The sequence below is a fragment of the Haliotis rubra genome, unplaced genomic scaffold (genome assembly GCF_003918875.1).
Source record: "Haliotis rubra isolate DU_JTF1 unplaced genomic scaffold, ASM391887v1 Scf1334, whole genome shotgun sequence".
Lineage (NCBI taxonomy): Eukaryota > Metazoa > Mollusca > Gastropoda > Lepetellida > Haliotidae > Haliotis > Haliotis rubra.
The window spans coordinates 131,819-148,164 of NW_025765264.1; the positions used below are offsets into that span (position 1 = coordinate 131,819).

The 16,346-nt window shown below is 44.4% G+C and overlaps 1 protein-coding gene across 2 annotated transcripts in view; it reads right to left on the reverse strand.

Moving 5' to 3' along the window:
• The window catches only part of LOC124267742 (transcription factor SPT20 homolog), a 56,715-nt gene that overhangs the window by 17,754 nt on the left and 22,615 nt on the right, over positions 1-16,346 (reverse strand). For both annotated transcript variants that reach the window (XM_046702732.1, XM_046702733.1), the window contains exons 14-21: positions 10,271-10,303; positions 8,232-8,430; positions 7,468-7,594; positions 6,084-6,219; positions 5,001-5,050; positions 4,537-4,746; positions 3,724-3,765; positions 2,838-2,986 (exon numbers count right to left, since the gene is read on the reverse strand). In XM_046702732.1, coding sequence (XP_046558688.1) covers positions 2,838-2,986; positions 3,724-3,765; positions 4,537-4,746; positions 5,001-5,050; positions 6,084-6,219; positions 7,468-7,594; positions 8,232-8,430; positions 10,271-10,303 — 946 coding nt within the window. The remainder of the gene's footprint in view (positions 1-2,837; positions 2,987-3,723; positions 3,766-4,536; positions 4,747-5,000; positions 5,051-6,083; positions 6,220-7,467; positions 7,595-8,231; positions 8,431-10,270; positions 10,304-16,346) is intronic.

Consider the following 16,346-nt stretch of genomic DNA (forward strand, 5'->3'; position numbering starts at 1 on the left):
AAATTGAGGTCTGATGTGGCAAATGTATTACATCTTATGTAATATGCGCATGGAAGTGCAGTAAGAGGAATTATCAGCTGACTTACAAAACAAACATCGATCAAAGAATTAACCGATAACATGCTGATTGATTAAATGCTTTTATCCTCCACAGCGGATTTGTCAAAAGGTAGTGTTTATGTATGTAGATTCACTCATCTATACTGAATACGCCCTGTCGTAAAGTCACTTTGTAAAAACAACGTCCTTCCTTCAAAGGATTAACTGCCAATACATTGATTGATTGTTCATTATTGGCTAACCAAATTACTTTTTTAAAGAATGGCGGACATCATGCAATTAGTTGCCAGGTGTGCTATCTTGGGTGACCAATGGGACTATACACCAATGTGAAACGATAGATCACTTTCTGCGCATATTAGACTGTTAAAAGACACATGACATGGAACAGGATACTTTGTCAGCTGCAGATGAATGCATTCCTGTGTGGATATTGATGGATACATTCCCCGAACAAGGTAATAGCCTGATATTGTTGCTATAACTTTAGTCTGTTTTAATTTTAATATTTGCATTTTGTTTTTATTTATTTGTTATGGCATTCCACAGAATAATTTTTTTGCCGTGAAGTGTAATGAGACAGACAACATACACTAGCTCGCACTCAGGGCGTGTGTGTGAAATATGATACACATTGGCCATCTATAAAATGTCTAGATATTACAATCATGTTATAAATTCACTAAGTATAAGCAGATTGTGTGAATTTTATTAAGTTTCAAAATGCATACAAACATGATAATAAACTAATTAGGATTATAAGACAAAATATAAAGACGTACATTGACTTCGTTATTTCGGTCCTAACATTTTTTACCACTGGCAGATGGTAAAACTTCAAATGTTTTCATTTGTTATCAAAATAATGCCATTTAATACAACATTCAGATTGACTAGTAGTGAACCCAAGCTCACTACTCTCCCCAAGACTCACCATGTTATTAGTGGTATTCGGGAAAAAAAGAAAAAGGACAAAAATAAATGATTTTTGCTAGGAAAAAAAGAAAAGGAAAAAAATCAAGAAACAGGTTCCCTTGTACAATACCTAACATCAAAGACCACAATCCACGCTGGATACTCATGGTAATACCACTTCTTATACTCGTTAGACAAAATTGTGGTGAGTGTATTTTGCCAATTGATGTCTGTTGATTGCAAAATGTTATACACACAAAATGAGCATGTATTTACAAAACCCAACATCTCTATATACACACACACAATGACCTGTGATGGCATCTGCAAATGAACCAGCTCTGACTGGGTTCGGTATCCCGGTTGCTTCGTTTCTTGGGAAGTAAACCCAAGTACAAAATATTGCACTTTTGATTTGCAATTGTACACTTATAAATAATTTTGTTTATATGTTTTTTCATAATCAGCAATGTACAGTGCAACCAGATATTATTGAGAATTTAAAGATTGTAATTTTTTTATTTTTTTCACTCATTACTCACATATTAAATGTGAATATCAGCAGAACATAACTCCAGGCACAAAGACAGGTGAACAGTTAGTATTTTGTCAAGTCACCATGGGCAGCAGTGCAGGCTTCAATGCAGCGGGGCATACTACTGATCAAAGAATCAAAGAAGTTAGAAAGTCGTGGTCCATGCTGTCCCAATACCAGATCACCTCTTCTTTCATTTCAGCAATATTTGTCAGATTTTTTTTACTGACACTTTCCTTCATAAGTCCCCATACATTTTCTATTGGATTTAGGTCGGGGCTATAGCTTGGCCAATCTAATAATGTCATATTTTGGGTCCGAAACCAGGCCTGTCAATGCTTTGAACGATGTTTGGGTCATTGTCCTGCTGGAAAATCCAAAAATTTCCATAGAACATGTGAGCAAATGAAAGAAGACGTGAGCAGATGGAAGTAAATGTCCCTCGAGAATATCTGTGTACCGCTCACTGTTCATATTCCCTTTAAATACACAGAGGGGCGTTGCCCCTAACACAGATATGCCACCCCGCCTGTTAAATTTCGGACTGTACTTTGGGCGTTGATACAAAGATTTTTCAGTTTGTTTGGTCCAGAATTTCAGTGTATTAGTAAACAGCCACACAGAACTTTCATCTGAGAAAATCACATTGTCCCAGTTAAAATTTGTATGCTGTAAGCACCACTTCAACCTTCGCTCCTTTTGTTCAGGTTTCATGATTGGTGATGGAATTCCTCGACTTTACTGCCAACCCATTGCATGCAGCTCAGTTCGAATTGTCTCCTTACAGACAGCCACAGTTCCTCTATCAATCATATCCAGCCTTAAGTTTTCAAACCTCTTTTGTTTGTTTTTAGAAACAAGAATACCAATCCGCCTCCTGTCACCGACAGTCAATTTTCTGGGCCTACCTGCGCCTTCCTGGTGCTCAATGTCATATCCATTTGCAATATTTTTCAAAACAAGATGCCTGTTCTACTTGAAATTACTTTAGCTGATCTGATGTCCTTGTTATAATACTCTAAAATCAACTTCCTCTTCTCTAAATCATCTATACTGAGGATCACTGAAAATGTGGTCTGCAAGCAAGTAAACAAAGGGGGATAACTCTTCACAAACTAATGAAAAAGGATTAACAGAGTTGTCTCTCTTGAATGAAACCATGCACTTGATAGCTGGTCAAGGTTGTTAATACTAGAAATCCAATTAATCATATTCCTAAAATTCTCAATAATTTCTGGTCATACTATATATTATATGTCATGAATAAGTGATAATTGTGTTTTAATTATGTTTGATTTTTTGGTTGCATGTGACCTTTAGCACCTACCTGAACGTTGGACAGCCCCTGCAGGTTGGCAATGTTCATGCCTTGGAGACCAGCCAGACTACTAAGGTTGAAATTCTGTGGGAGTCCCCCAAGGTTTGTGATGTTGATGTTGGTGGGGAGGTTAGGCTGCTGGGTGATATTGCTACTCTCTGAAAGAAGATATTTGTCTTATAAGACACAGAGTCCAGAGGACATTCAAAAGTCATTGTAAGTTATCTCAAAAAGAACTGGATGAATTTGAATTTGTGTGCTGTATGAATTTGAATGAATCAGAGCACAACAATACTTCTTGAGTGAGTGAGTGAGTTCAGTTTTACACCACTTTTAGCAATATTCCAGCAATATCACAGCGGGTGACACCAGAAATAGGCTTCATGCAATAAGGTTGTGAGACACACTGAACTCATATGGGAATCAAACCCAGGTCTTTCAGGAATAACCACTTGGCTACCCTCCAATCCCAGAAACACCTATTCTTCATTCATGACTATACACCTGAGGCTTTGAGACCACTGCATGAGTCATCTTTGGGGGATTATATTAGGCACATCATTGCGTATTAACTTTGAGCCCCATGTTTTGATATACAGGTGTGAGTGAGTGAGTTTAGCTTCATGTCGCACTCAGAAATATTCCAGCTATATGGCGGAATAAATAATCAAGTCTGGACCAGACAATCCAGTGATCAACAGCATGAGCATCGATTCATGCAATTGGGATACAATGACATGTGTCAACCAAGTCAGTGAGCCTGACCACCCGATCCTGTTAGTTGCCTCTTATGACAGCGCATGGGTCACTGAAGATGAATTCTAACCCGTATCTTCACGGGTCTACAACAGGTGTGAAGTGTGTAAGGTAGAACCTGAAGTAAAGGGATACTGACCTCCAGCTGATGTTACAGTCAGTGCACCAGAAGATGTCAGACCTGGGCAAACAGACAAAACATTACCTTGAAAGCACCTCCCTGAAACACCTTGCAGCTGAGTTTAGTTTGACATACGTGCATGATGAATCAAAGCATGTACAATGTGAATGACCCCCACTAAATTATATGTACAAAGTAAGCGCCCACCCTGCATGCCATGCACAAAATCAATGACCCCCCTCCTCCCCTCCCATATTTTTTTTTTAAGCATATTTTTTCATATTTTCATGTACAAAATTGCTGACCCTCCTCCCCAGAACAATGGGTGACCTCCTTTCGTGTGTACAAAATTGATGAGCCCCTTCCTCCCCAGAACAAAATGGGTGACCTCCCTTAAATGATTTCTCCCCCACTCTCCTCTAATCATAAAACATGCAGAAGAAGAAAACACCTTTCACTCATTCATTTACCAAAAATGTAACTAAAAAAACAATCATTACATCAAGAAGACATAATCATGATAAACATCTTTCACTCACTCACTCAATGGTGAGGTTTTCTTTGTTGTTTAACACTGCACTCAACAGTTTTCCAGTTGTATGGCAGCAGTCTGTAAATAATCGAGTCTGGGCCAGACAATCCAGTGATTGATATCATGAGCATCGATCTACACAATTGGGATATGATGACATGTGTCAGCCAAGTCAGCGAGTCTGACCACCTGATCGTAGTCATCCCTTATAACAAGCATGGGTTGCTGAAGACCAATTCTAACCAGGATCTTCACAGGTAACGTGTGACTTCTCACTACACCAGGTCGGTTCTTCTCACCTTGTAAGTAGGTGGTGAGGTTTGTGGCTTGCGGGAGATTCTGTGCTGTCTGACCGATGGTCACTGACTCCGTGGTGGATGTCCGCCTTGAGGCATGATGATGTGGGGTGGGGGTCCGTGAGACAGGGGTGGGGTGGGGTGGCCGAGGGGTGGGAATCTTCTGGCCAGTGGTCTGTACTGAGGATGCTGAGGCTATGAACTGGTGCTGTGCTGTAACCACAAATATAATAACCTGATTTGATTACAACCTACTTCATTGTCATGTCAATGTGGATTGTGAAAAAATACACACTGGACCATTTTTCTACACAACTGCATGTGAATTTAGATTATCATATATTCTGAATTCCTAACCTATTTGTACTGTCTGATCAAACTCTGAGCTTTGTGAAACATTGATAGTCGTATTGAAGACACACTAATCTTGGATAGTGTTGTCATGACAACTGATATAAAGTACTCACCAGTGGTAGTTGCAGTAGGAGTGGACACTGGACTTGGAGTACTGGTCACTCTGCAATACAGACAGACAGACAGTCAGTTAAACATGTCTAAGTGTTGTGAAGAGTGTGTTACTTTAGTTTTACACCATCTTTAATGATAGTCCAGCAATATCACGGCGGGAAACACCAGAAATGGGCTTCACACATTGTACCCATGCGGGGAATCGAACCCAGGTCTTTGGCGTGATGAGCAAACTCTTTAACTACTAGGCACGAACGAAGTTGCAGAGTGAACAGGGTGCATGGGACACCTTCTGTCCCATAATCACTTAAGGGAATTTGATGAAATACTATATTGATGGAAATAAATTATGGAACACATAGAAATACTATGTTGGTACTGAATCTGTACATAAACTGCTCAAGTTTGGGAAGCATGAAACATATTTCAAGTGAACCTCAGTTTGAGATTAGAAGAAAGCTGATATTAGAGGTGCCTGTTAATAATGAAGCCTGGGCCAAATATTCCAGTGCCTCAAAGAACAGCCGATGTCCCACACAACCAACAATGACCAGACAATCAAGTGATTGACATCATCAGCATCAATCAATGTAATTGAGCTATGATAACTTTCAGTCAGTCAAGCGAGGTGAGGTGAAATTGGGTTTCACGTCGTGCTTGAGAATATTTCGCTCATATGACAACATGCATGCGTGTGTAGGTGTATGTGCGGCTGCTTGTACTAGCCCAGACTTAAGCTGGTTTTATAGTGCTAGCCCACTGAGATACCATGCCGCAGTGAAGCATGAATACCCCACTTAGACACATTATACTGACTCCGAGCCGACCAGTCCTTATTGTACCCATTAATGCCGAGCGCCAGGCAGGGACCAAAAAGTACCAAATTTAAACGTCTTTTGGTATGACACGGTTGGGGATCGAACCCGCGACCTTCCGCTCTCTCTGGGCGGACGCTCTTACCACTACACCACGGAGGCGGTCAGTCAGTCAAGTGAAAGAGCCTGACCACACAATCTAATTTTGCCATCTGTACAGTAATGGAGTGCTGCTACCTACTCCAATCTCCAGATGGATAAGCTCACCTTGAGTGTGATATACTGAACGGCTTGATTCTTTGAGTTGATGAGTGTGACTGGTTGGTCTGAGACAGCGTCAGCTGCTGGGCAGCAAGTGGTGCCTGATTGGTCGACTGCTGACTTCCGGTTGTCCCAGTAACACCTGCATATATGGTATAACATCATTATCTAATGCCTTCTCCTACTGCGTGTCTTTCTTCAAATCTATTTGATGTAACTACAACTGATTAAAGAATGACTCATGTTTAATATCATTCTCTTCCCACAGAGGTTACTCCTGTCATATCTTCCTACATAACCTCTGTTCTAATACGGCCCTTTCATGGTGTGAGCGTTCAAGACTCGTGATTGGAGACAATCAGATTTAGTTGTGCAATCAGCGACGTTGTTTCAAAAGTGATCATTCGCAAGGCTTCGCGAAAACTAAACTTCTTCCCCTGCGCAATGCGCAAACGTTTCTTCTAGACAGAACTCAGTCATGTTATGGCGGATCAGTGGCGTCTCCATCGCCCTCGTTGACAACGGACAAGCTAGCCATTAAACGTCTTGTGTGTAACATCAACACAAGTCACCGGCAGATGGGGGATATTTGTGGCCCCACATTTGCTTGTGTTAGTTAAGTTGAATCTAAGTCGATGTAACAGGCTTTCTGATTGGATGGAAAGAAGGGAGATAATTCGTGTTGCGATCTTTTGCCGCTAGGGGATTTTACAGGAACCGGGAAATATGGCCGTATTAGAACAGAGGTTACGTAGGAAGATATGACAGGAGTAACCTCTGTGGGAAGAGAATGGTTTAATATTGAAAAAAAAAAAATCAAGATGTCACTAAAACATGAATAACAATAAGTAAATGAGTAAATTAAATATGATGATGTTTCTTAGTTTGTTGTTTAACACTTTAGTCAACAATGTTACAGCTATGACAGCAATCTGTATAGAACTGAGTCTGGACAAGATAGTCTTCATCCTCCAATCCAGTTAGCTGAGTCACCTCTTACAGCCAGCACAGTCCCCCTATTACAAGCGTAGTCACTTCTCATGACAAGCATGGGTTGTGGCAGACCAATCCTAACCCGATTCTTCAGAGGTGGAAGCGATAAGTAAAGAAGTAAGTGTAATTATGGTAAAGGTTAGAAAGACTGGGCTTCACGCATTCCAGGAGATGATATTGAAAGTGGCATGACCAACTCCATAACTAGAGAGTGAGCGAGTTTGGTTTTACGTTGCTTTTAGCAATATTCCAGCAATATCGCATGGTGGATGAGACCAGAAATGGGCTTCACATATTGTACCCATGTGGGGAATCGAACCCGGGTCTTCGGCATGACGACTGAACACTTTAACCACTGGGCTACCCAACTGTCCCAACTCCCTAACTAACTCCTCACCTGACTGTGGGCTGATGATGTTGGCAGCAGCGTTGATGCTCCCTGACCCCGGCGGGCCCAGAGACAGTGATAGCTGGATGGGCATGTTCCGCTTGGCTGCCAGACCCGCACTTCCTGTTGGTTCATTCTGGGGAAATAGTAAGAAGACAAACCTGATAGGAATTATACAAAAATTCCAAATTATTACTGAACTAGATATTGATGAGTGACTAAGGAGTCTCCACTGTTTTGGTAGCATGTATTTTTCAGTTTCATCACACTATACCTGCTTCATGTGGAGTGAGCAAGTAAGTTGAGTTTTTAACAGTATTCGGGTGTATCATGGCATGACTGCTTAACTTGGGAGAAAGTCTGAGGTGACTGGTACACTCAACTTCCCAGCGTAAACACCTGATTGGATAAAAAGCCAGCAAAGGAAGGTAGAACAATTATTTGGCTGAGCCGTAGGTGCAACCAGGGTACTTAGTGGAGATTTATTGGAATGTATACCCTGGACATTATCGAGGATGGGAGTACATATATATGCTGACAAAGTACAGAGGTTATTGCCCCACTGGGGCAGTTTCCACAAGCTGAGCCGTAGATGCATCCAGGGTACTAGTGGAGATTTATCGGAGCGTATATCCTGGAGATTATCGAGGATTACTCCATATGACCCAAATACCAGAGTATTTGCCTGTGCTCAAAGTCTGTGATAGAGTATGGCAGAGAGAATCATCAGGTTTCATCTTTGACTCCAATCCAACTAAATTAAACTGACTGACCTGTGTGGTGATGGTAGCTGCCATGCTAGTAGCATGCTTGAGGAGAGCTTGAGCATTAGTGATGGTGATACTGGTAGCACTGGGAGACTGTGTCGTCTGTGTGTACATCACACTGGCTGGTTGGTTCGGGCGCTGTGTGGTGATCTTCACTGACCGACGACCTTCTTCTGTGAACAGCTCCTTGAACTGTTCAAAATACCTGACAACAGCATAACACAACTCACATTTGAGAATTTTCAAACAAGTGTTTGCCACTAACATGGCTAAAGAAGGATATAATATAACACATTTACTAGTTTTTATCTTTTGGTCAAATAGACGATTACCTTTCATGTGATGTAGTTTTTAGTCATGGTCACTATTTCAGGAATATAGCAGATTTTGAATGTATAGATGCAGATGCACACATCCACTGTCGGTATCAGAGTATATAAGGGCTGGGACAGGTCCAAACTTTCTACCTGGGTACCCCACCCCCTATTACCCTACCATATCCTGATATCCCGTTATGTTAATTCCTGACATCAAATTTGTAAGAAATGGCAATGTATATTCTTCAGATCGGAGGCTAAAATTGGGTGCGTTTAATGAAGTATCGCGTTTACATACATTTGAAAAGTGGTCAAAGTGGCATGGTGACCTTGAAAATAAGGTCAAGTTAACCCAAATAAACTAGTGTCTACATAATCCCCTAATGTAGGATGTCACCAAATTTGAAGACATTGAGTACAACAGTTCATGAGATATCACGTTAACAAGAATTGGGACATACATACATACGTTACAAGTCTCATTTTCTGTGCAAAAATTGGCCAGAGATTTATTCAGAGGGCAAGAGACCTACGTTGCTCAGAAACAGGTTTTGTTTTTCTGGGTCAAGGAACTAGGGCATCTCAGGAAAAAGTCAATTATATTTTGCTTATGTTTTATTAATGTAAATTAAAGGAACTAACATTTGTGTCCAACAATGAACTTCAATTACGAGTAACATAACCAGTTTGCTGTTTTTGTTTTTGCTTATTTGTTTTAAAGAATTAAACCTCCTTGATACAACTATTAGAAGGAGCAAAACATATTTGCTACAGATATATTCTGACGTAATTATTACCAGATGTTCACCTGATATTTCCAATTATATTTCTGAAAAGGGTTTAACAATCACAATTGGGATTTGTTTTATTGAATATTCAAATAAAATTTATTAAAAAAAACCCAGCTACATTAAATCCCAAAGCAGAAATTCAAAAATGTTTTAAAAATATTTCTCAAACTGAACATTCGTGTAACCTTGCTATACCCCAGTGGGAATTTTAAATGAATTCACAAAAAAATATGAATGACCAAGAAAAGTCAGACTAAAATATTCCCAGAGATGTGAAATATACGCCCAATGTTAAAGATTAAAGTTAATTAGTTACAAACAGATATAATACTATTGTGTTGAAACTCATAGCGATTTATCATTACATTTCCTAAAACTGTTGGAAGCGCACGTACAATCACCACAACAAGCCCGCAAGATCATCAGAAATACACTCAGTTGGACCCATGAGAGCCGTTATGTCAACAAACGCACGTTCATGTATTTGAATCTCTCATCGTCAATCACATGATTCTTTTTTGATATTTTTCATGTTTTTTTAAACAATACCCATAATGCCATAAACGATTTAAGTAGTCGAGATTATCTTTATCAAAGCACCGCCACAATTACTCTCATTCTGAATGGTTTGTCGTATTTTCGCACATAACAAGCATCAATAGGGGGACGAATCTTCTTGGAGATTATGGAAAGGGGTGAGTGGTGACGAATGTACTCTAGGCTGACATATTGGTCATTCCCCAAAATTCCGAATGCATACAAAACTAGAAATGCGAAGCGAAATGCGATTGCGGAATGTGACATGCAAAACGAAAGGGGATTTAAAAGGGAAATTAAATAGCACTTTACGGAAAAGGGGAATATCATTCAGTGCAATAGCATTAGGACCAAATGTTAACAACATCACATAAATACATACACAAAGTGTTCAACTTACTTATCAACACTCTCTTTTGATCCAAGCGTGAATCTGAAATGAAGGCAAGCTGATGTATGCACACACGGGAATACATGTACACATAAGAATAGAAGTGTAACAACCAATAAAACTATTGCAATTGATTGAACACTGATAGTTTTATATCAACAGGATTTGAAAATGCCAGTAGTATTGTCAACAGATTGCAATTTGCTTTGAAAACAAGCAAGTACTTTATTTCATCAAAAACTTGAACTAACCTGTAGAGGTTTCAGATTCTTTGAATATATTCCTCCTTGGAGTACTTATAAGCATTTAAATGTCCATTTAAAATCCCTACGACAGTTGTAACAATATTTGAATAAAATATTTACAAAACAAAAAACCACGTTTTGTCTTGTGAGACCACCCTTACAGGGCCCTATGGCCCCCTACAGCCAAGAGCAGGTAACTCTAGACTATAACCTCGTACCTCACTTTCCATGCTGAACGAAATCAGACAGAATGTGGGGAGGTGGGCGGGCGTACCCCAAGGAGGAATATATTCAAAGAATCTGAAACCTCTACAGGTTAGTTCGATTCTTTTTTATATATTCCTCCTTGGGGTACTTATAAGCATAAGACAGACTCCTAAAGACGGAGCTAAGGAGTGGCATTCTGTCCGCACAAAACACCCCCGACAAGAAGTGGAATTTCCCAAGCTAAAAATAGCAGAAAAAAGCTCACTTACCCAGTCACGTGTCCACCATAGCCAACCAGGCGGGGGCATGAGCCAGGGTCAGGGTCGAACACATTACAATTACAAAGCGAAACCTCGCTAATGTAAACAGTCGAGATAAACCCTCCCTCCCTCCCGTTAATCAATCGGAAGAGAAGATAAGGGAATCCCACAATAAGCCGCAAGAAACAAAATGCCATAATACGTCTATTAAGCAAAGGTTTCCAAGGCAAATAAGTCTAGAGCAGACCGGACTAATGCAAAAGACATGGGAATAAAAACCATCACCATATAAAACCCCGTCACCAAGGGAATAGGTAAAAGTTGTTTTTATTTTGTGCAAACCCAACACCAGTGAAAAACGGCAGAAAAATGGTTCATGTCATAAAATCCTCGAAAGCTCAATCGGCTAGAGAGGTGGAACCATGCCCACTGGAGAGAACTGACCGAACCGAGCACGCTCACTGGAGAGTATGTCAAGTTATGACGGATGAACGTACTGGGACAGCTCCAAATAGCCGCGGAGCAGATCTCCTCAATGGGCAGGGCTGCAGCGTAAGCTTTCGATGTAGCAACTGCCCTAACCGAATGAGCTTTCAAACCTGCAGGCGGGATACGACCTGTGTGAGTATAGCTCATATGTATGGCAGAGACAAGCCACCTAGATATGGTTTGCTTGTTCGCCGGAAGACCAGCCTTGACCCCCGCCATAACAACAAAACAATTGGTTATCCTTACGGATACCCCTTGTCTGCTTGATATAAGCCTTAAGGGTCTTACGGACATCTAAGATGTGAGCACGTCGTAGAGAGGTACCGGGCAGGGGAAGCTGAGTGAAAGCCGAGAGCTCAATAGGCACTGTCACATGAAAGGCACTATCCTTCTTAGAGTGGTAAGTATCAGTCAGCCGTATGCTAACTCTGTCTTGGTGAAAAACAGTGAGCGCGGGATCGGCCTACATTGCGTGAATATCGCCTACCCGCCTGCCTGAAGTTACCGCCACAAGAAAAGCCGTCTTCCACGTTAACAGCTGAGGGAAAGAGCCGACAGATTGTGAAATAGTGGACCGGACAGCCAATCAAGAACGATTGGCAAGTCCCACGGGGGACTAATCCGCTGGACAACCGGACGGATTCTGTCCACGCCTGCTAAAAAGCACTGCACAAGAGGGTGCTGCCTCAAGAGTGCACCGTCAACAGGAATATGGAAAGCAAAAAATAGCCGTAGAATATCCTCGAACAGTTGAAGCCGCTAGACCGGCATCAGACTGAAACTGGAGGAATTCCAACACAGAGACTAAATCTGCAGAAAAGGGATCAAGAATCCCCCTGTTGACACACCAGCGCGCATAACAGGCCAATCTATCCTCATACTGAACGTTTGTCGAATCCATCCGCGAAGCCAGAATTGTGTCTGCAACTGGTGCAGGAATTCCGCTCGCTTGGAGGCGATCCCGGACAGCGGCCAACGGCCAAGCCACCCACTGAATCCTGGGATTCGGGTGGGGTGCTCCGTTCTGGGATAGGAGGTCCGGTCGAAAAGGTAATAGAACAGGAGGCTGAGCCAGAAACCTGATGATTACCGGAAACCAACTTTGAGCCGACCAAAGGGGTGCAAGAAGCACAAGTAGCCGAGCTGGTTGCGCGGTCAGCTGAGACAGGACCCTGGGAATCAGTGGTATCGGTGGAAACGCCCACAGTACCCTGCCCGTCCAATCTAGCTGAAAGGCGTTGTTGGCTAGCGCCCTCGGATCCGGAATCCGAGAGCAAAACAGGAATCTGGTTCGTCACCCCAGACACAAACAGATCCACCTGGAACGACCCGAATAACTGGGAGATAATCCCGAATATCCCCCGGTCGAGCAGCCACTCGTGCGGGGCTAGTATACGCCGCGAGAGAGCATCCGCATGCACGCGTTGTCTACCACCGGAGATAAACAGGCAAAACCCAAATGTTGAACTGATCGCACCAGAGTAGAAACTGCCACGCCTCCTGAAGGAGTGGCCGGAGACACTGTGCCGCCTTGCTTGAGGATGTAAGTCATGGCCGTTTGATTGTCCATCTCTAGACGAATCACAGGCCCCGAACCAATCTCGAACACCCGGACTGCTCTCGAACACAACTCCAGGCTGACTTCCCGCTCGAACACATAGGCCTGAGAGACTGCTCTCAGTTGTAACACATTGATGTGCAGGCTGACTTCCCAGGCGCGACCCCATACTGGCCTGAGAAGCCATATTCGAAACATAGGGGACTCGAGAAACTGCCTACAGTCCTTTGGACTTTGATGAAGCCAATCCCATCCAGGTGAATCGGTAACAACACCTGCCCTGAGACCAGTGACACCAGCTAACTGAGCTGGAATTAGCATAAAGTTTGGTGAACACTCTTGGCACCGTGAGAGATGAGCTGGGATTAGGGGTGAACACTCTTGGCAGAACTGGTAGCACAATTTAAACTGGTAGCCCATCCCAAGGCTTAACCTGAGGTACTTCTTGAACTCGGGGTGCATTGGAACATGGAGGTATGCGTCTTTGAGATCGATTGACGTAAGCCAATCCCCTGTCTCGACGGATGAGATCACTGACCTGAGTGTCTCCATCCTGAAAGACGGCACCTCTAGTAACTTGTTCAGCCCTCTGAGATTCAGAATGGGTCTGAACCCTCCGTCCTTCTGGTCACTAGGAAGTAAGTGGAATAAAACCCCTCTCCTTGCTGACCCACAGGAACCACCTCGATGGCTGCCTTGTCCAGTAAGGACTGAACTTTGGCACGGAGTACGTCTGCCTTCACCTGGGAAGCCGGCACTGGAGTGTGCCGAACCCCGGAGAAGGATGGTGGATCTCGCCTCCACTGTGGCAAATGGCCATCCCTGAGTATGGACAGGACCCAGGGATTTGAAGTGGCCGCCTCCCACTCCCGAAGGAATAGTGACAACCGGCCGCCGACAGGGACGTTTGGCAGAAGGCAATGCACCCCCACAGTCGGCAAGTCTCCACTTGCGTGTGTGGGGGGCAATAAGGGCTCCGGGAGAAGACTCAACAGGAAGCCGGGGCTGGCTTCCCCCTGCCCCGAAAAGGCTGCTGTGACTGAGCAGGCCTGCCCTTGCCTCTAGCTCTCTTACTCCGCTTGGCTTGCAAAGGGGCAGTCCACTTTGCAGGCTCCTTCGCCGGGGCAGAAGGATATGCGGCAGTAAGAGGGGATGGCCGTTGGCGATGAATGGAGGGCTGTTCCAACAAAGGCTTAGAGTCTTTGAAGGCAGACACAGCCTCTGCGGCCTCCTGCACAACCTGGAGTGCCCCAGAGAACAGGGAGGACCCCATTTAAAACGGCAGAGACAGGAGCGCCTGTTGCGTGGCTGGAGAATAGCGCGCCACTGACAACCAAAGCCGACGCATGCCCATAACGGCACCCATCATCTGGCTGGCACAGCACCTAATACTGTCCCGAGCCAGATGAGAATGAACGCCCGTGAGCTGATGCGCGAGCACGGGAGCCGACAAGTCGGCACAAGTGCTCTGATCCACCAGCTGACCCTGTAGCGCCGACAGGTAAAGGACGGGTAACTGCTGGGCGGGCACAAGTAGCACTTCAAAGGCGTAGGGCAGCTTTGGTAGGCGCATTGGTAGGAAAAGGGGGGAGCCGCCTGCCCTGCCTGGCCAAGGCCAGGGAAGACGTGGACGACCCCCCGAGGGTAACAGAGGCAAAAACACATTCGTCCACCACTGGCGGCTCGAAAAGCGCATCCTCTCCCAACTGGTACCTTTTGCCAACATCAGGTAAATCAAACCTAGTACAGGCACCCGTAAGGAGAGGATTAACAACCTCACTCACCAGTGATGGCATGTGCGTAAGCGGACCTCGCCGACCCGGTTGGGCGCAAAAGCCTCCCCCGGGAGCCGAAACTCCGCGGGATCGGCCGCCTGCATGGGAACAGCCACCTGGGGCAGCACTTCAGCGATCCTATTGCGAACCTGCCGCAGGGACGACCCAAAGGAGTACAGAACCCAAACCTCCGACTCCTCCCTCCCGTCATCCTCCTCCATATCAACCTCGGCACAATCCTCGGCTGCCGTACTCTCATAATCCAGAGAGACTGCCGAGGGCACCACAGACGCCGAACACGAAGGGCTCAAGGGCTCAAAAGGTCAAGAGGAGCCAGAAGTGTCAGACTTGGGCGCCGAGGTGCCGAGAGGAACAGGTTTCCCTGGCAACCCAGACTGACCACTAGCGCGAGGTGTCCTCGAGCTGGGCGCGCCGAGGGCGGCAGTCATCAGTCAGGCGACCGTCAGTCAGGGCACCACCCTGCATCGACAGGGCAAACCCTGTGACGCGAACCTGAGCCCAAACTAGGTCACCACAAAGGTCAAGGCACACTATCACCATAGCCGAAGCCAGGATCAAGCTGCCGGGGAGGCGTTCCCCTGAGCCGTAGCTTCGGGCGCAGCCAACCCCATATGCGTCCGATCCACCCCCGACGACAGGCGTGCTGGGCTCCTTGCGGAACCCAGACAGCGCCGTGTCAATCAGTGATTTCACAGACGACATCTGTTCCTGAAAAAAATGAGTTAAGGCATCAAATGGAACACTGGGTGCCGAATCAACAGGAGGTGCGGTGGATACAGGTACAGGGGTAGATACAGGAGGCGATTTTACAGGCTTAGCAGAGAAAGCCTCCTTGGTAACCTTTGCCCATTTGGGAGCCGATTCCGTATGGGAGGCGGCTCCCATAGACCCCTTTTTTTATGAGAGCGCTTGGAAGGGGGATCCTGAGCCCAGATATCACCCCCCGCCCGAAGCAAATTGCTGTAAAACAGCTTATCCACCCTCCTGGCCTTAATAGTTTGAGGGGTAAAAAGAGCACACGCCAAACAACCAGTCTCCTCATGATCGGCCTCCATCAGGCATCGTAAGCACACCTCGTGAGTGTCCTTCACGGGTATAGCAGCGAGGCATGAAGTACAGGATTTAAACTGCAACAAGTTGATAAAATCCGTGCAGTAACCTAACCATACACACATAGATATATGAAAAAACATGCATGGGTGACCACAACTAATGCGATAATAACAACTAAGACACACTGCAACATAACTAACAATTACGACTGAAAGCGTAAATGTAGAGAATGCTAGCAGCAGAAACAACGCCCCACATGTAATAACATACAATTAAAAACACTATAACCACACTAAACATTGCAAACCACAAGGGAAGCTAATGAACAATGAGGATAGCGAAGGAACCCGGCCGCCATCTTGACACGCACCTGGCGAGCCGACAGCGACAGGGACCAAGTTACAACAAAAAAGATGAATGAAAATATTCAGAACAAATCTTCAAATCGCCCATGCAGGGAAAAAAGAGAACCATACA